This window comes from Capra hircus, chromosome 10, assembly GCF_001704415.2.
Source record: "Capra hircus breed San Clemente chromosome 10, ASM170441v1, whole genome shotgun sequence".
NCBI classification, from domain to species: domain Eukaryota; kingdom Metazoa; phylum Chordata; class Mammalia; order Artiodactyla; family Bovidae; genus Capra; species Capra hircus.
The window spans coordinates 14624579-14648952 of record NC_030817.1 but is presented as its reverse complement, the minus strand read 5'-3'; the positions used below and the strand labels follow the sequence as shown (position 1 = coordinate 14648952).

The 24374-nt window shown below is 54.5% G+C and overlaps 1 protein-coding gene across 4 annotated transcripts in view; it reads left to right on the top strand.

Annotated features, from left to right (window-relative positions):
* TMEM63C (transmembrane protein 63C) overlaps positions 1-23372 on the top strand; it is a 74101-nt gene extending 50729 nt beyond the window's left edge. For 2 of the 4 annotated variants that reach the window (XM_018053922.1, XM_018053923.1), the window contains 16 exons: positions 1148-1256; positions 2674-2747; positions 3145-3225; positions 3338-3461; positions 4232-4365; positions 5719-5841; positions 6267-6420; positions 7908-8014; positions 8996-9082; positions 9631-9696; positions 12366-12528; positions 12752-12857; positions 13257-13424; positions 15811-15920; positions 17440-17505; positions 20398-23372. In XM_018053922.1, the coding sequence (XP_017909411.1) occupies positions 1148-1256; positions 2674-2747; positions 3145-3225; positions 3338-3461; positions 4232-4365; positions 5719-5841; positions 6267-6420; positions 7908-8014; positions 8996-9082; positions 9631-9696; positions 12366-12528; positions 12752-12857; positions 13257-13424; positions 15811-15920; positions 17440-17505; positions 20398-20598 (1873 nt within the window). In that variant the 3' untranslated portion in view covers positions 20599-23372. The remainder of the gene's footprint in view (positions 1-1147; positions 1257-2673; positions 2748-3144; positions 3226-3337; positions 3462-4231; positions 4366-5718; positions 5842-6266; positions 6421-7907; positions 8015-8995; positions 9083-9630; positions 9697-12365; positions 12529-12751; positions 12858-13256; positions 13425-15810; positions 15921-17439; positions 17506-20397) is intronic. The other 2 variants (XM_018053921.1, XM_018053920.1) reach the window with 1 other exon arrangement.

The following is a 24374-nucleotide window of genomic DNA, read 5'->3' as shown; positions in this document are numbered from 1 at the left end:
CAGAGCAATCTGTAAGACCCAGACGTGGCCCTGCTGGTCTCGGCGGAGACAACAGGCCCCCCAGGGCTCATGGCCAGCTTCCTGACAGAGCGGAAGCAGCCTTTCCAGCAGATGTGAGTGGGCCTGCGCGCTCCTAACCCCACCTCCCTTTACCCCACCCCATCTTCTGACCCTGCACCCCTGCAAACCCCACCAAACTCCAAAAGCACCAGAAAGGCTGGGCCGCCTTTCGCCAGCTCCACCCTGGGTGTTGGCAGCACCAAAGCAGAGCTTAAGCAGCTTATTCCCGGCCAGTCGCTAGTGTAAGTGTGGCGCCTACAACTTCCAACAAGAAGTGAAGTCTAATAGGGCGGCCAAGAGCCCCTTCAACTTTCCTAAATCCAGAGAGCTTGAGCGTCCCTCAGGGACCATGTCACCTTGCCCTCTCTGAGAAAACTGAGGAGAGAGGCATTTAGCCAGATGGGGAAAGTTAAGTGAAATGCCAGGCGGAGGAGGTGGGGGTGGGCGGGGGACAGTGATGAGATATTTTGAAGCCAGGCAGCCTCTCTGTCCTCAAACTGCACCAAATAAGGCGGGCCCTGTTTCAGAGCAGCCTTCCTGGCCTGGTGCCTTGGGACAGCTTCATGTGAGTGCAGAGCCCCGGGACCCAAACACTTCCTGCCCCAGGGAGGTGAGGCGAATCTGCAGGCCCTCCTTTCTGCAGGCCTGCTCTGCTTGGCCTCATGGTCAGCTGTGCAGTGGCAGGGGGGTGTGGAGGGGTGGGCAGGGGGCAATACGACACGGTATAAAGAGTGTAAGTGCTTCTGCAGTTCTGGACACCCCTCCTGGGACCGCCACGGCCAGGAGTAGCCTTGGGCAGACACTCTGGCCCTCGTTTCCCTACGAGTAAAACGAAGACATTCACAGCACCACGCTCACACGGTCCAAGATTCTAGCGAGAAAATGTACACAGAGCATCTGCCCCCACCCTGGGTCTGGCATATAGTGAACACTCGGTCAACGCTAGCCTTCGTTCGTTGGAGTGGACAGCCACTTCTCCATCCCCTTCCAAGGTGCCTGAGTGTCTGGAGGCACTGGAGGGTGGCCCTGGGGAGATGGGAGGGGGTGGGGTGGGGGTCTCACGCCTCCCGTGTCTCATTCTTGGCAGGAGTAAGTTCCTGTGGCTACACAGCATCTTCGCTTTCTTATACTTCGTCACCAACCTCCTCTTCATGACTCATCACTGCTTAGGATTTGTGCCCAGGAAAAGCTACGCGGTGAGTAAGTGAAGAGAACTGCTAGGACCCTCTCGCCTAGAGCCCCTCCTCCTGCCCCTGCCATCCGGACCATCCCACTCCCAGCCTTCAGAAGCATCCCAGCTTGTCGTGGTCTGCACACCTCTGGGGGGCAGTCTCGCTCGAGCAGGGAGGCCTCCTTCGCTTATCCCTGGGAATTGTCACCTGGCACATCCGTCTGGGCTGTGAAACCACTGAGACCCTTCCAAACCAGCTGGTGAATAGCTGCCCCCAAGTATGTCCTCCCACTACACCCCTGCTGCCCTGGACCCTCTCCAAGGGCCCCTGGATCTCCCCACCACTGGAAAACTGAAGGCTTAACTGTGGCAGGGGTGACCTCCATCTTCAGTGGCCAGTGCCCCCAGTGGGTAGATACTTTGACTACTTTGCCCACTCTTGCGTCCAACTCCTGGCCCTTCCACCATCTCCCTGAGGTCAGAAACTCATGGGCTGCCTCTTTGTGTCCTCACTCTCTTGGTTTGTATTTCTCCCATCCCACCTCCCAAGCAGAACCTGAGACAGGGGTTTGAGTAGCATTCACTTATTTAGGAGGTGATCCCAGGAAGGACCACTAGGCAGGTAGGGTCTTCTAGCAGGAGGGAAGATGGCAGATAAAAGAGAGATGGGCTCCTTCAAGCCTTTCATCCTAAAGGACAGATTCCCTTTACCCCACCCCAGAACACAACTGCACACACCCCAGAAGGCAATTGCACACACCCCTGAAAGGTAACCCCGAGTGTTTCAGCCTGCCAGGAGGCTTGGGCACTCCTGGCCCATCTGGACTCAGCCACATCAGCATTCTGTCTTGTCACCAGAAGCTTCCGCCCAGACTCCCCTCTCTAGCAGCACAGTTTACAGACACTTGCCACAAGGCGATGGCTCAGGAAGACATGTCCCAGTCACAGAGTAACATGTGAACTTTGAGGGACTTCCCCGTTCCCTCCCCACAGTCCAACTCACCTTCCAGCTCCCCCTCCCCGGTCTGATGATAGGGATGTCCCCTTGAGGTGGGCATCACGTGAAACAGTGGAGACCGGAGGTCAGCAAGACAGCATGAGCTGCCCTTGTAGGTCATGGAGCACTGGTCCTCCCTGAGCCCTCCACTTCTCCCTGCAGCCTCTGACTCTTCCTCCTCTGACTACAGCCATCCATGGCAAGGGGTCTCCTGGTGTAGGGGCAGGGGGTGCATGGCATGGGGCACAGGGATTCACAGAGGTGTAGCTTGCCTGCCTGCTGACCTCAGGGACGTGGGCTGGGTAGGGAAGCTGGCACCTGGCTTACCCAGCAAGGAGGCAGCCTGACATGAGTAGACGACCTGCTCCAGGTGGTTGAGGGCCACCGGAAGACCCAGAATTCCTGTGCAAGCAGTCTTCTTTCTCCACTGACCTTCCCCACCTAGGTCACCAGGACACTAATGATCACCTATGTCCCCACGGATATCCAAGACCCAGAGATCATCATTAAGCATTTTCAGTAAGTGGGAGGGGGGTGGGGGTGGGCTGAGGCGTGGATGGCCTCCTCCTGGTCACCCTCCAGCTGTGGCGCCCAGTCTAGAACAGGTCATCTTATCTTGTGGCCCCTTCTGTGACCTGAGTTCCAAACCCTAGAAGCTAATTATCTGTCCGTGAGCAGCAATGTGCAGCTCCGCTCCCTGGCCGTGTTCTGTGTCACCTGGGAAGGATGTGGCAAGTCTCTCATTAATAGGGATCAACCCTGATGTCTAGGCTTAGGAGCCAGGGAGTGGATTCCACCACCCCAGCACCGGGAATCCCTGGGAGCTGTGCCCCTCAGCCCTGCGGGCTGTAGCTCTAGGGAGAGGGGAAGTCCCCAGCCCCGCAGGCTGGCTCATCATCTTTGTTCCTGGCTTCAGCGAGGCCTACCCAGGGTGCGTAGTGACCAGAGTCCACTTCTGCTATGACGTCAGGACCCTGATTGACTTGGATGATCAGAGGTGAGGCTGCGGCGGAACCTGTCTGGATCTGGGGTGGGGAGGGAAGGGAAGGCTGTTGCTCTGCGGGCCTCCGACCGCGAGACCCTTCACGGTATCGCCTGTTGGCTGGTAGGCGCCACGCGATGCGGGGCCGGCTCTACTACACTGCCAAGGCCAAGAAGAAGGGGAAGGTGATGATCAAGGTCCACCCCTGCTCCCGGCTGTGCTTCTGCAGGTGCTGGGCTTGCTTCAAAGAGGTAACTGGCGTGAACATTGGGGACGCGGCACAGGGGCTGGGGCACTGGGGCTCCAGGTTCCGTCCACGGCCCCAGGCGGTACCCCGGGCCTGCATCCTTGGGCCGCAGACTCCGTTCAGAGCGGCCCCTGGCTCACGTTCTCCTTTCTAGCATGTCCTGTCTCCCTGTTGAGAAGGCAGAGGAGCCTTTCTCGGGGCCTCCCCCTCCCAGAGTGATCCAGGATGGGGCTGGTTCTTGCTCCCTTTGGGGCTTGGTGGGGAGGACCAGCAAGGACACAGCAGGCTGCCAGGCCTTGGGCGTTCACAGAGCTGGGACGGGAACATTTGAAAGCCGTGGGCTCCATTTTATCACCCCACCCATGTGGCTAGAAGGAGGTCTTGGCAGGACTGAACTCATCTAGCCAGTTCTGAAAAAAAGCATGATTCCCTCACCTGAAAAGGCTGCAGGCACATTCTGTTGCTCCTCCGGAGTCCACCCCAAGGCCAAAGGCACCCCTTCACCCCTGGGGAAGCCTCCCTTTCCCCAGATCTAAGAGCAAGGAGCTTGTTTCAGAGTGACAGCCTCTTCCTCCTGGAGAGCTGGGACCTGGAGCCCACCCGGGGTCCTGAGCTTTTTTGCCAGGCATCCTAGGGAGCTGGGGATGGAACCAAGACACCCCCTCCCCACCCACCCGTCCCCGCCCCGCACCGGCCTGCGCCCTGTGGGGGAGAGAGGCGGCCTTCCTGGAGCCCTGGCCCCTCCAGCTCTGAGGCTCACGTCTCGCCCCCTAGGTGGACGCAGAACAGTACTACAGCGAGCTGGAGGAGCAGCTGACTGATGAGTTCAACGCTGAGCTCAACCGCGCGCGGCTGAAGCGTCTGGACCTGATCTTTGTCACCTTCCAGGACTCCAGGATGACGAAGCAGTGAGTGCCGGGTTAGGGGGAGAGGGTGGAGGGGACAGCTGCTTGCTGTACCCAGCCCGGCCCCAGGAGCGGGCCTCTGGTTCTCCGAAACCATCCTTTCCCACCCCCATTCCAGGCGAGGGGAGGAGGGGAGAGCACCTCCCTCCAGCGTGCCGTGCTCTGCCCTCCTCCCCTCGGCCCTGCCCTGCTCCTCGCGGGCATCGCCGCTGCCATCTTGCTTTCCAGAGCATGGCTGCGTGCGTCTTCCTCCAGCTGCCGGGCTCAGCTTGTCTCCAGAGACGCCCAGGCCCTGGGCTCCCCACCCCCATACGTCCTTGCTTCAGCCCAGAAGTGGTCAGCGTAGCCCTCGACCTCTTGGTTCCTCTTCCAGGCCTTGACAAGAATGATACCCTTTTTCCGCCCCTACGTCACCCTTCCCCTCACCGCGAGTGACAGAGTGAGCACAAAGACCCAACTGCCATCCTGCTCCTCTCCTCTCCTCTGCAAGCCTTCTCTGTTTCATAGCTTTGCAGGCTCCTGCCCTCCTCTGCCCCAGCCCTGGCAGCCCATCTTCATAAGGAATGGATGAGGTCTGCTCTGGAACGTTCTGGAAGGAATCTTAGGCCTGGGTCAAATACATAGGAGCCTCAGAATCAGCCTTTTGAGGATGATGGAGCCATCCTCTCCCCAAGGGAGGCTGATCATTCACAAGGCTTTGTTTTCACCCGCCCCGACCCTGCAAAGGAACAGTAGCGCAGGCTAGAATTCAGGGCAACGGGTCACGTGCAATTTTGCAAGTTAGTTATTACACCCTCAAGTTTCTTATTCATCAAATTTGGTTGCTTATATCTTCCTTGTCCACCTCCTGAAAGGGTAAGAAGGAATATGTGTTCTATTTAGTGTGTGTGAGACATCTACATATCTTTCTGAGAACCATCACTCAGTAGAGAGGGGTCTCAGGTTTAATTACAGCAGATGTGAGTTAGGAAACCCAAGATGGGGCCCCAGTGCCAGCACCTGCCCCTCTTTGGTTGTGTCTTCAATAGTCTATGCGGCTAAGATGATGTGACTCAGCAGTTAGCACAGGGTCAGGCACTGGGTGGAACAGTCGGTAGCTATTGATATTAAGAGGAGGCTAACAAGTACCTCCCCTGTCAGCCTCACAGAAGGAGCGTGTCTTTGTGCCGCCACTACCATTAGGGGTACAAGACGTGAACTGAGAACTACGTGGTCCCCTCTTTTCCATCCCTCTAACGCCCTTTCCTCCAGTGACCAGGCCTGAGGAACTGCCCACCTATAAGGCCAGGAGAGACATATCCAAGTGTCCAGGAATTCCTCACCCCCAGACCTCTGTCTCCTCCCCCATCTCCACAGCATTCTGCAGGATTACAAGTTCATCCACTGTGGGATGTCCCCCAAAGAGTCCTCAGTGAGCACCATCGTCAAGTCCTACCACTGGAGGATAGTCCGTGCCCCACACCCCAGAGACATTATTTGGTAAGCCCCCTCTGTCTGTCTCCTCTCCATTGAGCTTTTTGGGATGGAAGAAGGCTGTAGGATGGGGAAAAGAATCAGGGCCTGGCCTCCTCTTTCACATACGGCCCCTGCTGGGCTGTGTCTCTCCTGGGCATCGCAACCTCTGCCTGCCCCCAAGCCCACCCCACCACAAGCACAGAAGGCACCCAGCCTTTGGGGAAAAGGTTTTTCCTGCGGAAAGAATTCAGATCATTCTTCTGGCTCACCTGTGGGATGTATTCAGAGCCTTACAAGTGGTGTGATAGGAAAAGGCCGAGGGCTGTCGCATGCAGGCATGGGCCCACAGGGAAGCCTGGCCCACAGCTGGCACGCAGAAAGCAGCGTGGCTGTGTCTGAGGGCTGAGCCCCAAGGTCCTAAGTGCGTCTCCCTCCTCCATCCCACCCAGGAAACACCTGTCCGTCCGCCGCTTCCATTGGTGGGCCCGCTTTATCGCAATCAACACTTTCCTCTTCTTCCTCTTCTTCTTCCTCACTACGCCTGCCATCATCATGAACACCATCGACTTGTACAACGTCACCCGCCCCATCGAGAATTTGCAGGTGCCTCCTCCACTCAGGCCAGGCATGGGGGCCCCCCGGGAGACAAAGGAAGAGCTCCAGCGAGGATGGGATGGGGGGCCCCACTGAGACGTGACTCCAGAGCACACAGTTGTGGCCCTGGCAGTGGGTGTACGTGGTGGCCCAGGGTCTCCCTTGCTCTAAAGAGGATGAGTGTGGGCCACTGCCCGTCTTAGGGACTAGGGCTAAAGGGTGGGGGAGACTTAGGCAAGTTCTGGGCTGAATTTGGGGGGATGGGCTTGGAGGACTTCTTTAGATTGGGTCAAGCTAGAGGTACAAAAGAGCAGCAGAGGGTGGGGCGAGCGTGACAGTTCTGTTCACCCCACGTTCTCTAGAGCTGAGTACTTGGAGTGAAGATAAGGTGGGGGTGGGGAAGACGGAGGTTAGTTCTAGGGCAGCCCTTCAAGAGGAGCAGGCCCTCTGGCTCTGGTTCCACTCGCCTCACTTCTGGACACAGATCCCGGGTTGGTCCACAAGAGGCATCTCTGCCATAAGCATAGAGGGGTTCTGAGGAGCTAGAAAGGCCCACATCCAAGTTCTGTGGCCTCACGGCTCTTGCAGTGATCCTAGAAGGCCCCTTCTTTCATGTTATCCCCATGCCTATTCCAGCAAAACACACGCAGGTGTGCACACATACGTGCACGTGCAGCACACATGCACATACATGCACACACACACATGTGCACACTTGCAATGATCCTAGAAGGCCCCTTCTTTCATGTTATCCCCGTGCCTGGTTCTAGCAAAACACACGCAGACGCACACACGCAAGTGGACACACAGCGCACATGCACACACATACACACTCACACACACATGCACACTTGCAGTGATCCTAGAAGGCCCCTTCTTTCATGTTATCCCCATGCCTGTTCCAGCAAAGCACACGCAGATGCACACACACAAGTGCACATGCAGCGCACATATGCACACACACATGCACACACATGCACACAGTCAAGCCAAGCCCTTGTGCTGCTGCTTCCCATTGCCCCCCTCCTCTGTCAGCTTCACAACAGGCCCCAGGCCGGGGCACCACAGCTCTGCCCGGGGATTCTCACACCACACCTCCCCTTTTCCACCACGTCTCGCACAACATCGCAGTAAAAGCAGTGTCTCCTCCCTAAAGTCTGAGTGTCTCTTCCCTGAGTGACAGCAGGTGGCTGTGGTCTTGGGGCCAAGTCGGTGGGGTCAGCCTAGGCCATCCCTCCAGTGACCTCAGCATAGGAGGCCTGCACCCCTTGGGGATGCCCCTTGACCTTGAGGTGTCAGCCTCTGGCTGCCCCAGCCAGGCAGATTCTGAGTGAGAAAGGCCCCAGCCCACTGTGCAGCCTAAGGGACACGGAGTCTGCTCTGGAACCGAGCTGAAGAAGTGCCCCGAGGTGTGGGAGAAGGCAGGGGAGGCCTGTGAGGGGGAGAGGGCTTCTTGCATTGACGTCTCTCTGCCCTACCTCCATCCACCCATACAGAGCCCCATCGTGACCCAGTTCTTCCCGTCTGTGTTGCTCTGGGCCTTTACGGTGACAATGCCTCTGATTGTCTACCTCTCTGCCTTCCTTGAAGCCCACTGGACCAGGTGAGCTGGGGGCCTCCCCCTTATCCTTCCCTTGGCACCAGCTTCTTCCCCCACTCCCCTGTCCCCACCAGCCCTGTGCTCCAGCTTCCTGTCTCACCTGGGGAATGGAATTGATGCAGGATGGCTTTGATGCCCAAAACCATCCCAAAAAAGTAACAGATACTTTTGTCTTTGGAAAGAGGGGACTGGTTTTTCTCAGGGATGCTGAGGTACCTGAAACCAAGCCCTCCTCAGGCTGCTCCCTCAGCTTCCAGCCATGCACTGAGGGCCTGGAGCTGTGAGCAGAAGTGGCCAGTGCCAGGAATGCCAGGGAGAGGGCAGAGGATGGGAGCGAGAGAACAGGACTTGGCTGAAAAATGTCAGAAGGGCTGCTACAGTCATCGCAGAGGAGCCCATGCCCTCGATCTGACTGAAGACCCGTGTAGCCCGTGCGGTGCCATATTTTAAACAATCAAAGAGCCCCTCCCTGATAATTACCCCTAATAGTTCTGTGGTAGGAGCTAATTAGTTAGGAAGTATTTACTATATCTTGGGGCAAAATGGACCTGCTCTGGACTGAAGGCTGCATGAGTCTCAAAAGTTATTTCTTGCCCCCAAAGTTTCTATCCTCCTATCAGGCAGTAAGCCAGGAGGTTTCTCTTAACAGAAATCCTTCCTGGGCTTTCCTACGGCCAAGGCTCATGCTGCTTATTGAAACGCTGCAAGGATTCTGAGTATTGTTAGTGATGTCCCTGCAGCAGGGGTCAAGTGTATGGTATGTGTGAGCCTCCCCTTCCCTTTCCTCTGCCCACGGCAGACACCACTAGCTGATCATGCCGTTCTTTCCTGCTGCTCCCAGACACAGCACGGCTCTGAGTGCGCTGTGGAGGCGGCGTTGGTACGTGCTATGAAACCGCTTTCTAGCCCAGGTAGCCGTCTCTCTCTCTCTCCGTCCTGGAGTCAGTCATTTGGTTCTCATCATGTCTCTCTGTTTCCTTCTAGAACAAGTCAGAATCTGTTCATAGTGCACAAGTGCTACGTCTTTCTGGTGTTCATGGTGGTCATTCTGCCCTCTATGGGGCTGACCAGGTACCTCACCCCCGATTTACCTCCTCTCAGCCAGGCTCACCCTAGAGTCGGAACCTCCTCCTTCAGATACTGTAGGCCCACCTGTGGTTGCTGCAAATCCATTCCTCAAATGACAGTCCAGTGCCTGTCATGAGCCTAGCATGAGCCAGGTATCATGAACTCTAAGCGGTCAGCCGTGAACTCTGCCCTCAAAGTGCTTACCATCCAGCTGGGGAGACAAGCCATACTCCCAGCTGCCTGGCAGCCCAAGCTGGAGGAAATGTGCAGTAGAAGTTCAGAAGAGGAAGAGAGCGCTGTGGGAGAAATGGCTGGCAAAGGTTTGCTAGAGGGGAGGCCTTGAGTGGAAAGGTCAAAGAGGCAGGGGCAGGGTGGCCAGCATTAAGAAGAGAGGCAGTGTGGATTGGCCAGCGGGAATATTAAGGTGCGAGAGTCTTCGGGGAGTAGGCAAGGACGGTTGGAAGGAGGGAAGCCAGCCCAAGAGAAATTGAACCCCAGGCCTTAGTTCATTGATTCACTAACTGGAGAGTCTGCTTTATTCTTGCTTCTAGTTTGGACGTCTTTTTGCACTGGCTGTTTGACATCTACTATCTGGAGCAGGCATCCATCAGGTTCCAGTGAGTACTAGAGTGCATGTTTCAGGCGTACTGCCCGTGTTCACCGGGGCTTTTGTGGGTTCATACCAGCTGGATATGCCTATCCTTTATCTGCTCACATAGGTAGAGATGAATGTGTGCCAACACTCTGATTAGGCAGCTTCTTAACGTTTCCTGTGCCACGAACCCCTTTGGGGGTAAAGCCCAGGGATTCTTCCTCTGAATGAAGTTTTTCAAATAATTGTAGATTCAAAAGAAATTGCCAAAAAAAAAAAAAAAAAAAGCCCTATATACCCTTCATCCAGTTTCCCCCAGCGGTCACATCTTGCATAACTAAGGTACAGTATCAGAACCTGGAAAGTGACATTGATACAATCCACAGAGCATGTTCAGATTTTGCCAGTTTTATATATACTCTGAGTAGATTTCTTATATATTTTTTTTAATTGGAAGATAATTGCTGTACAATGTTGGTTTGATTCTGATTCAATTTCTTTTTAAACAATTATTTATTTTTGGCTGTGCTGGGTCTTCATCACTGCACCGGCTTTTCTCTAGACTGAGAGCGGGGGCTGCTTTTGTTGCAGCGTGGGCTTCTCATTGCGGTGGTTTCTCTTGTTGAGGAGCACAGGCTCTAGCACTTGGGTGTTAGTAGTTGTGCAAGTGGGCTCAGCAGTTGCGGTCCCCCGGCTCTAGAGTACAGGCTCAATAGTTAAGATGCATGGCTTGGTCGCTCCGGGCCATGTGGGATCTTCCCGGTCCAGGGACTGAACCCATGGCTCTTGAGTTGGCAGGCAGATTCTTTACCACTGAGCCACCCAGGAAACCCAGAGTTCTTTAAATGTACAAAATACCTGGGCTATAACAAAAACTGGTTATGTCAAAATATAGTTACCGAAAAAATTTTAGAATTCGAATGTATGATACAGTCTCTGTTAATACATTTAATAATAGGTCAATGCATTCTAAATGGAAGCAAGCAAAAGTTACATTTTATTGTTTTAAAGCCATCCATGTGAAAATTGATGTTACTTAGCTAAAAGAAGAACATTCAACTGGAACAGAGGAGTGGATTTTTGACAAGGCAACATGCAGGTCTTGCTGGACATCCAGCCAGGTTCTCCTTTTGTTTGGTTTTGTTTTGTCTTCAGGGTTACAAATGTTCAAAGTCCCAATTTTTCAAAGATGTGCTGTTGCCAATGCCACGCAGGCTTTCATAGCTTGCTTTATAGGGCAAGAGCCAGAATTCTCCAAGCTCACTGCAATTAAACTAAGCTTCGTTTTACCCAAGATGAGTGAGTTCATCTTTGGCTAGGTCATTATTTTTAATACAGTTTGTAAATATATGAGAAGGAGAAGAATTGTGAGTTCATGACTCAACTTTGATGCCCTCAAGAAAGAATAGCTTTTGAAGGAGTTCTGAAATATATGCAGGGGCTCACAGATTTTTCTTCTTGAGGGACTTATCAGAACTGTATAGACAACAGAGATGCTTGGGTCACCAATGTGAGAACAGGCAGTGTGACAATCCATTCAGGTGGCTGAATGGCTCTTAGTTGAAGTTGGCCAGCTAGCTACACGTGTGCAGACAGGAAAATCTCAATCATGTGAATTTAACATGTCTAATTTAGTGGCCTAATAACTAGCATCATTTTGAAGAGATGATGAGTACAAATGGTATTGTGAGCGCTCAGCAATAAATACAACATGATATGAAAATACCTCACTTTAACTGGCGACATACTCACAGCCATGGCCGACATGCCCGTGATTTGTTGCCTCTGCTCTTAATGGAAGGAAGTGCTAAACTGCAGAAAGTGAAGATGCAGTCTTTTCCCTATTCAAGGTCAGTTCAGTTCAGTCGCTCAGTTGTGTCCCACTCTTTGTGACCCCATGAATCACAGCACGCCAGGCCTCCCTGCCCATCACCAGCTCCCGGAGTTCACTCAGACTCACGTCCATCGAGTCAGTGATGCCATCCAGCCATCTCATCAAGGTCACAGACCCCCAAAAGTCTACCTATGAACTCTCCAGGGTCTGTGGATCCAGTCACACAGCCCTTCTTTATTTTTGTTTTCTTTAACAGCCCTTCTTTAGATCAAGCCAGTACATATGTCTCCTAACCCATCCACACTTGCTGTACACCACCCCTATCCTTGCTCCAAAGGGCCCTTTTTTAAGTTACATTGGGCTGGAAACTCATGTATACAGTCGGCCTTCCATATCCAAGGATTCCACATCTTCAGATTTGACCTAGTGCAGATCAAAATATACAGGGAAGAAAATTCAAGGAAGTTTCCAGAAGCAAAACATGAATGTGCTGTGTGCAAGCAACCACTTGCATAGCGTTTAGTTGTATTTACAGCTGATTACATTGTGTTAGGTATTACAGATAATCTAGAGACAGAGTACTCAGGAGGATGGGCATAGCTTATCTGCAAATATTATTGACATTTTCATATAAGGGACTTGAGCATCCCTGGATTTTGATATCCGCAGGGGCTCCTGGGACCAACCACCCGCGGATACCAGGGGATGACTGTATTTGAAAGCTCTTCTCCCCATCTCTATCTCCACCCCCTGCCCATCCCTTTAATTCTCTTCCTCTCTCTCCTCTTTGCTCCCAACGTCTCTGCCCTCCCCCTCTTCTCCGGCTTCCTCGGCCATCTCCTGCCCTCCTCCACACCCAGGTGTGTGTTCCTGCCAGACAATGGCGCCTTCTTTGTCAACTACGTCATCACGGCAGCCTTTATTGGCACAGGCATGGAGCTGATGCGCCTGGGGTCACTCTTCTTGTATACCATCCGCCTCGTCTTCTCCAGGTCGGAGCCAGAGAGAGTGAACATCCGAATGGTGAGGGCCAGGCCCTTCCCTGACACAGCCTTTGGAGCTTCCCTTGGGTGGGTGTTGGAGTGGGGGGTGCCTGTTAGAAGTGTGGAGCAACCTGAGGTTGGGAGGCCTGGTGGGCGGAAGGGGCCAGGTGCTTCTCCGACACCAACCTTGGAGGGGAGGCTGCCTTGCTGGACGAGGAGCTGCAGAAGCAGCCAAGCCAAGCAGACCCTACCTTCTGCCCCAGAACCAGGCCATGGACTTCCAGTATGGGCGCGAGTACGCGTGGATGATGAATGTCTTCAGCGTAGTGATGGCGTACAGCATCACCTGCCCCATCATTGTTCCTTTTGGTGAGTTGTCCCTGAGGGCCCCCCCCCCAGCCGGGGGGAGCTGCACCCGCCATTGCAACTGGGAGCCCCAGAGCATCCAGCTCCCTCCTGGCTCAGGAGGAGACCCAGGGCCAGCGGATCAGAAGGGCAGGGAAGGGGGCCACGTTGGTCAGGGGGGCCGGGATTGGATGGCTATTTACAGAGGATGCTCGTTAGGGAATGACTACTTACCAAAATGACAGAATAGGTTCTAGGATTCAAGGGAAGCAGCTGGGCACGCGAGATCGGCCCCACAGGGCTCCCGCAGCCTGTCCTTGGCCCCCTTGCCACTGTGGCTGACCTGTGTCTGGCATCTCGGGTCCAGGGGAGGGGAGGGTCTTGGGATGGCCTCTGAGCCTGCCTCCGTCTGCCGGCCCCCAGGGCTGCTCTATCTGTGCATGAAGCACATCACGGACCGCTATAACATGTACTACTCGTACGCGCCCACCAAGCTCAACGAGCAGATCCACATGGCCGCCATCCACCAAGCCATCTTTGCGCCGCTCCTGGGGCTGGTTTGGATGCTCTTCTTTTCCGTCCTACGCTTAGGTACGTGCCGAGCCCCCCTGGCCTCCCAGCCTTCCCGCCTCTTGTTCCCCCATCGCTCCATTACCCCTCACCGATGACTCTTGCTGAAACAGACCAAGCCCCAGGAGGAGCAAGGTGTTCCTTGTGGAGCACGGCCTCGCTCAGCGCCTTCTGTAGGCCCAGCGGGCTCGTGTTAGAATCCTGGCTGACCTTGGAAGTTAAGGGTAGCACCGGTGTGGTCCAAACCGTATACATTTCAGTTTACAATTTTCAGGGAAAAAACAACAACAACAAAAACATCCTACTCCTTCATTCTAACTCAAGGCTGGCAAGAAATAAAATATTATAGTATCTATCATCAGTCAGTTCAGTTTAGTTGCTCAGTCATGTCTGACTCTTTGCGACCCCATGGACTGTAGCACGCCAGGCCTCCCTGTCCATCACTAACTCCCTGGAGTTTACTCAGACTTATGTCCACTGAGTCTGTGATGCCATCCAACCACCTCATCGTATCATCCCCTTCTCCACCTGCCTTCAATCTTTCCCAGCATCAGGGTCTTTGCCAATGAGTCAGTTCTTCATATCAGGTGGCCACAGTATTGGAGTTTCAGCTTCAGTTCCCTGCAGGAAATCAGGGTTGACTTCCTTTAGTATTGACAGTGGGTTGCCATTTTTCACTCCAGGGTATCTTCTCAGGGATCAAACCCTTGTCTCCTGTATCTCCTGCATTGGCAGGCAGATTCTTTACCCCGAGCCATCTGGGAAGCCCCTGGCAGACTTCATTTTTTAATAAGACTTTTCTGCTAGGTATAAAAGACTACAGATTTATTATCAAAAATAGGAAAAAATGGAAAGATTAGAGTTTGAATGCCTGTCATCTCACCTACAGCCTCCTGTCTGCTGCTCCCAGACCTCACTCTGTGCATGTGCTTTAAAGGACATGGCAGAGTAGGAGGGGGTTTACTGATCGACTTTACAAAACTGTGGCTCCATTTTATTCTAGTCGGACTTATAGCCTGAGTTTCTTCACTGAACATTATGCTCTGAGCAGTTTCTCCCATTATTAAAATACTGTTTGAGCACATGTCTTTTAATGGCTGCATTAATTTGCCAGTTTTAGTCAGTTCTCCGTTGTTGGGATATTGAAGCTGTTTACCATTTTTTGCTTTTATAAAAACAACGATAAACATCATTTTGCAATAACTTCCGACTGTAAAGACTGATTCTTAATATTCATGTAGTTAGAAAACTGCTGTCATAAAAAAGTTACCAAACATCTCCAAACAAAACATAAGTGACTTTTAAATTCTGAATTGCTTTTCCATGCTGTTAGCACATGTCATAGAGTATGCTTACTTCAAAAGAGCTTATGAGAGTTAGACAAATTTCATATGATATTGCTTATATGTGGAAAATGATACAAAGGAACTTATCTGCAAAACAGAACCAGATTCACAGATTTAGAGAAAGAATTTATGTTTACCCAGGGGGAAGAGCAGGGAGGGACACAGTAGGAGTTCGGAATGGATATGTACACACTGCTATTTTTTAAAACAGATAACCAACCTCAACCTACTGTATAGCACAGGGAACTCTGCTCAATATTCTGTAATAACTTATATGGGGGAAAGTATTTGAAAAAGAATAGATACCTGTATATGAATAACTGAATCCCTTTGCTGTGTACCTGAAACCAACACCACACGGTTAATCAACTGTAGTAGTAGTCATGTTAGTCACTCAGCGACTGATTGTGACCCCACAGACTGTAGCCCGCCAGGCTCCTCTGTCCATGGGATTCTCCAGGCATGAGTACTGGAGTGGGTTGTCATTTCTTTCTCCAGAGGATCTTCCTAACCCAGGGATCGAACCTGGGTCTCCTGCATTGCAGGCAGACTCTTCACCATTTGAGCTACAGGGAAGTCCACTCCAATTTAAAATTTAAAAGAATTTTTTTAAAAAGTGGGGGGGAAGGGCTTACAAGGAAAGGTGTGGGTCAGTCACTGCATTTGGGGACAGGGATATAAATGAGTGACCTGAAGGAGTGACATAAATGACTCAGATACTTCCCAGGGACTGTGATATGGAAGGTAGCTGACATCTAGGGGGACATTTAATGGGCACCTAAGTGGCTAAGTAAATGAATTTTTTTTTCGTGGAATCCGCCAGATGCTGAAGTCTAAACTGGTCAGGTAGCACAGAAGGATGATGTCCCTGGTGGGGCTCATAGATTATGTGGTTAAGAGGAGAGCTAGGCAGAGACATCTCCACCCTAGGCTCCAAACTCCTGAACGGGTGCTGGGCCGGGGCCCCAGGCATATGTCAGCCGGGCCAGCATCTCTGCCAGCGCCCTGCATACAGCTCTGGTCCTCAGGCGCCAAGCCCATGCCTCTCCTTCTCCTTGCAGGGTCCCAGCATGCCATCACCATCTTCTCCCTCACCACCCTTATTGTTTCCATAATAATGGTCTGCGTTACCACCTTCCTGGGGAAGATGTCGAAAATGACTAACTATGAGGTGAGTTGCCAGCCTGCCTTTCCTCCCCAGGGCGCACACAGCTTGAGGAACCCCCCTGCCTGGGGCGCCCACAGCATCGGGGCGCTGAGAGGCTCTTGCCTTTCTCTCTGATGGTGGGATGGGCAGACAGTGCTGGGTGTGCATACCGTGTGTGTCCTTGCACTGGCCCCAGAATCACGCCTCCCAGGGCAGAAGACAGTCGTCCTCTCCTCTTCCCCCCTCTGATGTCTCCTCCAAACCACAGGCTGCTGGCCCATCCCTCCTACGATGTGAGCCTGTCCAGCCTCAGAGCTGCTGGGGCCATTCCAAGGGATGGAGGGTTGAGAAAAAGGACGGAGTGAAGGAGTAAAAGAGAGGGTGGTAAGGATGATACCCTGGGGAAGGGGACCAGTCATCTCACTGTGAAGAATCTCAGGATACTCTGATCTTGTCTGGAGGGGAGGCCTGGCTCTCTGGGCCCCATGACTCCTTTGACTGTTTGCCAGCATTGTCGTTTAGTTGCTAAGTCGCGTCTGACTCTTTGCAACCCCATGGACTGCAATACACCAGACTTTCTGTCCTTCATATCTCCCGGAGTTTGCTCAAACTCCTGTTCATTGACTCAGTGATGCCATCCAACCATCTCACCCTCTGTTGCCCCCTTCTCCCCCTGCCCTCAATCTTTCCCAGCATCAGGGTCTCGGGACCCAGCCAGTTATTAGAGAAGGGAGCCCATCCATGCCAACAGAACTGTGTGCTCTAGATCAGCACTTCCTGAAGTGGGGTGACTTTAGAAGCGCACTGGAATGATTTCCAGTGGACCAAAACCTTTTCTGTTTTTCCTGGTTACATCTTTATTTTTCTAGTTGACCTTGTTTATGGCAGCCGGACACAGGATTTTTGTTTATAATAGCGAATTGTTTCCTTTTCAAATGAATTTAAATAAGAAAGAAAGTTGACTTCAAGTACTAGCATCCTACTGAGCGGAGAAGGGAACCTCTGAGAAGAGGTTCTTCTTGCTTCCGGTGGTCCCATCTCTGGGGTCCTGGCGTAGGCGCTTACTCCCTTTCTCCCCGGACCCTCCTCCATCTCCTGGCCTGAGTCCAAGCTAGCAAGCACCTGGGCAGATATCATCTGTGGCTCTTCCCAATGCAACAATGTCGTGGGATCTGGTTGTTCAAGTGTCCACTCCAGAGACAGAAGGTGACCTCCATCTCAGATAAAAGGAGACTCTGGCAGGGAAGAGGGGATTGTTGACGTCAGGGCTTCTCCTGGAATCAAAGCAGCAGGCTCATCTTTGCACCACAGCTTCCTGCAGCTCCTTCCAGAAGGGTCTCCCCAGCATCCCGGTCTTCACTCTGTCCCCCGAGGGTTCAGCCCGGCCAGCTGGGCTGCAGGTCTGGAAAAACAGAAGATGAGTTGAAGGGGAGTGGGGCCCCTCTTAAGCCTGAGGTTAGGGTCTGAGTTTCTCTGGATATGGGGAGGGTGGCGGGGGTGGGGGGGCATTCACTGACCCTCCCTGTCTCTCCCACTGCCGCAGCCCGAGGAGATGGAGACCGTGTTTGACCTGGAGCCAAGCAGCACCTCCTCCACACCAACCTCCCTTGTGAGTCAGTGCCTTCGCCCTGGGACAGGTCGGGGTCGGGGAGTGGGGTGCTTACAGGGATGGGCTTCTCCAGCAGCCTTGTGGGTGTACCAGTGGTTAGAGTCCACCCTGGGTATCGGGGAGGAGATGGGGTGCCCGGGACTCCCTCCTCTGACGCAGCAGGACTTGGCCCAGGTCAGATTGTTGCCGTGGCCCTGGCTGAAGAGCCTTCAGAATGATAGAAGATCCAGGAATGTCTCCAGGACACACTCTAGAAGGAGCTCAGAGAGGAAGAGAAAGGGCAGGGCGGACTCAGCCTCAGCGAGCTCAGTCGTGTAGACGCAGGGGCCTGCTGGGGTCCTTCGGCCTCAGGACCGAAGGCTGCCGCCAAGGGCGCGGGTGCCAGGCAGCGTGGCGCGGACAGAGCTGCCGCGAGCTATTGGAGGTCTGCACGGAAGGGTAAGACGAGTGAGCCCGTCAGCTTGAGAGGAGACAAGGCTGGACTCCGAGCGCAGGGGTCCCGCAGGCTGGGTGCTGGCTCCCACCCCCGTGGCTCAGCCTGGAGACAGGCACGAGCGCACGCCGAAGCATGGCCACGAGGGTGGATGCCAGGCTGCCATGGCATGCACTGAGCTGGGTACTGGATTGGCCCATGCCCCGAAGCCAGGGTGCCTTGGAGGAGCACTGAAGAAGAGCACCAGCCAGCCCTGGGCACTCAGGGAAGGCTTCCAGGAGGAGGGGAGGTCTAACCAGACTCCAGGCACAGGAGAGTTAGGGGTTGCCGGATGGAAGAGGGTGTCGGGGAGAGTACTCGAGGAACAGGACCAGTCTGTGCAAACGCCCAGAAGAGAGAATCCAGGGCATCGGGAAACCAAAGACAGTTTTGGGCCAGGTGCAACTGCCGAGCAGGCAGCACTCGCCGAGTGGGTGGGAGGGGGGCCCTTAGACGACAGTGGGAGGACGTGCCCACGCCGGGCGCACAGAACTACAGGCCTCGCTCTGAAGCGAGGCCCGCAGAGAGGGCCCAGTGAGCTCTGGGGGATGGCAGGGGGGATGAAGCTTCAGTACCAGGAGAGACAAAGGTTTCGAAGCAGGAGTCTCTCTCCACGGAGCATTTCTCCTAGGGCCCTTCTAAGATGACCCTTCCAGAATATTGTCAGCAGTTGGTTATTGAAACCTTGCAAACTAGATGCTTCACCATTCTTGCTCTTGATCTTAACGCTTAACCCACACAGTGGGTTGGGGAGGAGGGTGGTGTTTATCCTCATTTTACAGATGAGGAAACTGAGGCTCAAAGACCTGACTTAATTTAGACCCTAGGGTACTACTGTGCAAGAAAATGGCAGAACAAAGTTTGAACCAGGTCTGCCAGACTCCAGAGTTTGAGCTTTTTTTTTTTTTCTTAAGAAATTACTGGAATTGATTTTTTAAATCTTTCATTATTATAACAGAGATTTCTGAGCATTGTAGGTAACTATGGGGGAAAAAACAAGCCAAAATAAAATAAAAGTCCATATTTCTACCACCTACAATGACCACTGACACCTCAATGTATATTCTTACAGATATATATTTCTTCTAAAATGTCATAACACTGCACACTGTTTCATAACCTGTGTTTTTAGTTAACAATCTCTGTCTTCCTACATATATACGTTTTTACCTCTTCAAATACCTAGTCCGTATTCAACTTGCCCTACGGTTTCAGAAATATATTTTACAGCTTGTCCAAACTAGGATCCAATCCAGGGTCTGTGCTGGATTAATCTGGCCCCTGCCCATGTCCCTTTTATTTCAGCCCCATCTCTATTTTATGACTTGTTGGAGAGACCAAGCCGATAGTCCTCCAGAAGGCCCCGTCTTCTGGCTTTTTCTGGCTGTTTCTTCATGGTATCTTACAGGAGGTTACAGTATCTCCTGTATTTCCTGAAAACTAGAAGTTAGGTTCAAAGGCTGGAATTGAAGATTCAAGTTCAACACTAGGGCCTAGAACATTACAGGCAGTGTCACCCGAGGAGATATATAGTATCCCATTTATTGCCATTAATGACGCTAAAGTGACTCCCGGGTTCAGGGATGACTGCTGGCTTTTTCCATTTTTCAGTTACCATTTTTCCTGGAGGACCCAAAAGTTACCTATGGGGTTGACTTGGGCCCTATGAAAATATCTAAATTCTATTGCAGAAAAAAATGTTCCTTCATCAAGTAGGGTTCTTTAGTCTCACTCTAATAAACTCCTACAGAAAAGGTTTCATTCTACCCAATAATTACCTGTTTTCAAAATAAGGAGTTGGTTTCAAAGTCCCTTCAAAGGACAACAGACAGCCCCATCCCTGTTACTTCTTGTGTGTTTTTCTATTCGGCTGTTGTCCCAGGCATTCCTGAGCCCGGGCCTGGACTTCACAGGTCTCATGACTAAGACCTCAGATGGCAACCTTGGTTTCAAATCCTCATTCACGGGCCTGCCAGTAACGCAGCCCAAGGGTGTTGGATGCATCGCTCAAGCTGCGATAGCGCACTAGCTCAGGAATGGGGGTTCCCCCCCTAGACCCCCGGTGTCAGGGAGCCTGTCCTCTCCCCCTGGGTTCAGCCGGACCTGGAACCGAGACTGAACGGCACGTGTGCTGAAGGAGCAATGGGCTGGGAGTTAGGAGACCACTGACTAGTCCAGGGAGCATGTAGATGCCCTCTCTGTGCTCAAGAGCAACCGGGAAGGCAGACTGGGCAGGCTGGCCAGGACGCGGGCTGCCAGGGGAGGAGGAAGGAGCCACAGCTTAGAGGGCGGGGGCCCTGAGAAAGGTCGAGCGTCAGGGCGGGGTGGGCAGGGTCAGGGGGAGGGTGTGCCCAGATGGACATGACCTCGCCTCGCCCCAGGTGTGACCTCGTCCCATCTCCCTTCTTTGTCCTGAGCAGCTGTATGTGGCCACCGTGCTGCAAGAGCCGGAGATGAACCTGACCCCCGCCTCCTCCCCCGCCCAGCCCACCTACGGCACCATGAGCAGACAGCCAGAAGAGGGAGAAGAGGAGAGCGGTGTGAGGGCCTTTTCAAGGGAGCTGGACTCGGCCCGGTTCCAGGAAGGAATGGAACTGGGGGACCAGAGCCAGTATCACTGACCAGGACCCAGGCCTCCACCTGGCAACTCCAGCCAGGAGTGGCTGCCAGGGGAAGGGCCTGGCAGAGAGAGGCAGCAGGGCGCCCTGGTCTGCCCCCCCAACACATCCTGCAGACTTTGGGAAGGCTCCAGCGGAGCCCTGGCTGTATCTCTCGGCCACGTGGAGGCCCCGGCCTGCTGACCAGCTGGAACGGGAGACGCTGGGCAGTCTAGAAGGGGCCCGCCAGGATGGGACGGAGGATATAGGCAAGCCTCGCCTCTTGGCAACAGCGGCTGGAGCCCAGAGCACAGAGACTGGAGACTTGGAGGGCTTTCCTGGGGTCACGAGGGAGGTATGCCTAAGGGAGGAGGCAGGAAGAAGACTCTCTGGGGTCTTCCCCACCCTTCCACCAGCTGCCCTGCCCGAGGAGCTTCTGCGGCTGCGCCACCCCCCACCCACCCTCCTCCCAGCCCCATCCCTCCCCTGCAGTCTGCGGAGGACCCAAGACACAGAGGACCACCTCCTCCCAGCTTTCCCACATGGAAAGCCGCAAGGATAAAGTCCTTCACCCCACTGGCAGGAAGGGATGGGTGAGACCGTAGATGGGAAGGAGGCGACTGACCCCCCTCTGTCCCCTGCTCCTCATCAGGGGTCCGAGGAGCCACAGCGTAGAGACTTGTTCTTTTGTCTGTCCCTGCAAGGGTAACGGGGCTCATTAAATGGGACCTGTGTGCATTCTGATGAAAGCAACCCGGGCTGGTTACTGTCAGGTGGGAGGGACAGAGGCAGAATTCACGGAGTTGGCTGGGGCGGTGGGGAGGAGGAGGTGTCTTCTCCCAAAATGCCAAGTGATGAGAAACCAGATATGCCTCCCCCAAGCCCCAGGGCCTAATGAGAGGACCCCCAAGGTCAAGGATGTGGCTGCTGAGAGCTGCCCCTGCCTCATACCCATCTGAGTGCCTAAGCCCCCAGCCAAGGTCGGGGAGGGGGGCATAGTTTAGGGTAAGAAGCCCACGCTGCAGACCAGGCACTGATTGGCCTTTCCCCGGGCTCCAAGTGGGACCCATATCTCCTCTCTGGGCCGCCCTGCACTCTGGGCTGAAGAGTGCCTCCGGCATGGTCCTGGCTCAGACACTGTGGATTCCCTATGGGTGGTGGGATCAGGGGCGCTGTGTCCCCTCATGGACAGGCAGACTCAGGCTGCCCTCCCAAAGCGGCCACCACCCGGGACCCGGAGGAGCTGAATCCTGAGTAGGAAGGACTCTGGTGGCACCCTCGCCCCAGGCAGGGAGTTGCAGGCCTCAGCCTCTGGGGACAGGTGGCCCACCAGGACCGCCAGGCAGCCAGGCCGAGGGAGACACAGAGAAGGGCTGCAGGGGCCTCGGTGGGGTGGGATGAGCTGCTCCAGGTGGGGTCTGTGTGCTCTAGGGCTTTCCTGAGCTCTGTCATCAAAAGGCCTGGGTCCCTGCGGCCAACCTCCTGAAGGTGGGCACTCAGGTCCCCCTCACCTGGGTGTTGGCCACCAGCTCCTGGGCACACGGGTGCTCCTGAGTTCAGATCACTTGAGCCTCACTTCCAGTCCCCTTGCTGCCCACATCCTGGCTCCAGAAGCTCCAAGCTTGACCCCAGAGGAGAAATAGCACTTGAGGGGCAAGAAGCCCTGCTCTGCCCCCACCCCACCACCCCACCACCGAGACCTCGGCCCGGACTTCGGCACGAGGGCTAATTTCCAGAGAGAGCCTGGGTCAGCTGGGGGGAGAAGGGGGTCTTACCCCATCCAGGTCTGAATAAGGAGGAAATTATCCCCATAAATCCAGGCCCCACAGGCCTGCTCCCCAAACATTTCACCAGCGGTCAAGGGGAAGGGTCCCCTCCCAGAGCAGAGCGGTCAGGACCCCTGGCCTGGAGCCCTGTCCGCCATAGGGAGGTGGCAACTCCAGCCCTCCCACCCCCCACCAGCCCTCAGGTGTCCGGCAGGCATGTCCCACCGGAAGCTGGCCTGAGGGCTCCCTCTCTCCTGGCACCTCTTGCTGGCATCCAGCCCCCGTCTCGTGGTCCCCGCTGGACCATTCCTGCGGCGGCTGCTCTCGCCTGGTCCCCCTAAGTCTGTGGAAGCTGCGTATGGGAAGGGTCCCAGCAGATGACACAGCAGCAGGGCTGAGGCTGCCTCCTCTGACCCTGGGTAAAAGGTGGCCTGGTTCTGAGAGAAGATGGGGAGGGTGTTGGGAGTGTTGGAGTCCCCTGGCATCTCTACTCTTCCCAGAGACCCAGGGCAACCAGCCGGGGCCCCGGCCACAGCTGCTCCACCTCACGCGGCCGCTGCTCGGGGCGCGGGTGAGTCTGGGTCCCTCCACAGCACAGCCAGGCCCTCCTCGGGCATTTCCCCTCCAACCTGCACCCTCGGCCCACACGGGTCTCACCCGCTGGCCTCTGCCTACCACCATCCACCCCATCCACAGCCCCCTTCCCCACCCGCCTCCTGCCCCATCTGTCCCCCACGGCCTCCCGCGACCCCCAGAGCCTCAGACCTGCTCCTCTCTGGAGGGAGCTGCCTCCCAGACCAGGGATCGCCTAGAGTCTTCGAGAAGCGCCCCTCCCTGGGCCTAGGGCAGCTCCACACCTGCCTGCCTCTTCCTCAGAAGCTTCTGGAAGCAAAGTGCCTATTAGCAGCATTGCATCCTCTGGGGACCCCAGTGGGGCGTGTGGACTTCCCTTGGCCACCACCACTTAAGGAATGTGCCAGAACGCCGAACCTTCTTGTTATTAATGCTATGACTGTGCCTTGAATAAACAAATCCTCCCAACCTTGGCTGGCCTGTGCCTCTGAGTCTGAACCTGCCCAGCAGGGCCTCCAATCCATCTGGAAGGAGCCGGAGCTCCTGGAGGGGGCCAGGCTGAAGCACATGTCTTGCGCTGTGGCTTTGGCACCTGGGACCAGAAGCTGTCCCCCTGGGAAACCCTTGAGCCCTGAGGTCTTCCCTGGCCCCTGGCCTCACAGGGGAAGAAGGCCTGGCAAGCGCTGCCTGATCTCCTGGAGAGCCCAGAAGTGAACCTGCCTCTTTCTTTCCACTGCGGGTGCTCTGAGAGTCCCCTGACCTGTCTGCTAAAAGTGTGTGCTCAGTTGTATCTGACTCTCTGCGACCCCACGGATGGTAACCTGCTGGGCTCCTCTGTCTGTGGAATTTTCCAGGCAAGAACACTGGAGGGGGTTGTCATTTCCTACTCCAGGGGATCTTCCTGACCCAAGGGTTGAACCCGTGTCTCTTGTGTTTCCTGCATTGGCAGGTGGATTCTTTGCCAGTGTACCACCTGGGAAGTAGATGAGAACTTTCTGGTCCCTGAGCTACCTAAGAAGCCATCAGGCAGCCTCCCCTGGGCAGCACAAGCTCCAGCTGAGTGCTGTGCCCTGAGAGCTGGCTCTTGGCCTGATGAGCAGCTGGACTTGACCCATGGAGGACCCCAGCAGAGGCAGCAGGCGAGGCTCAGGTCTGTACCAGTCTCGGCCAGCGACACTGGGGCAGGGAGAGGTTAGGGAGAGGTTGGGCACTTGGGCTGCCTTGTCAGGCCTGAACGGAACAAGAAAACCCTCTAGCAAAGGGTAGTTATGTCAGCTGTCATGCCCATGACAAGGAGGAAAACTTCCGTACCCTGGGGGACAATGACATGTCCTCGCCTAGGAGACCAGGATTCTGGACCTTTCTCTAGGCAGCGTGGTGTCCCTGCACTGGTCACCTCATCCTGAAAGCAGGAGGACGGGAAGTCAATCGCTCAGTCCATTACTCAATGGAGCAGATTCA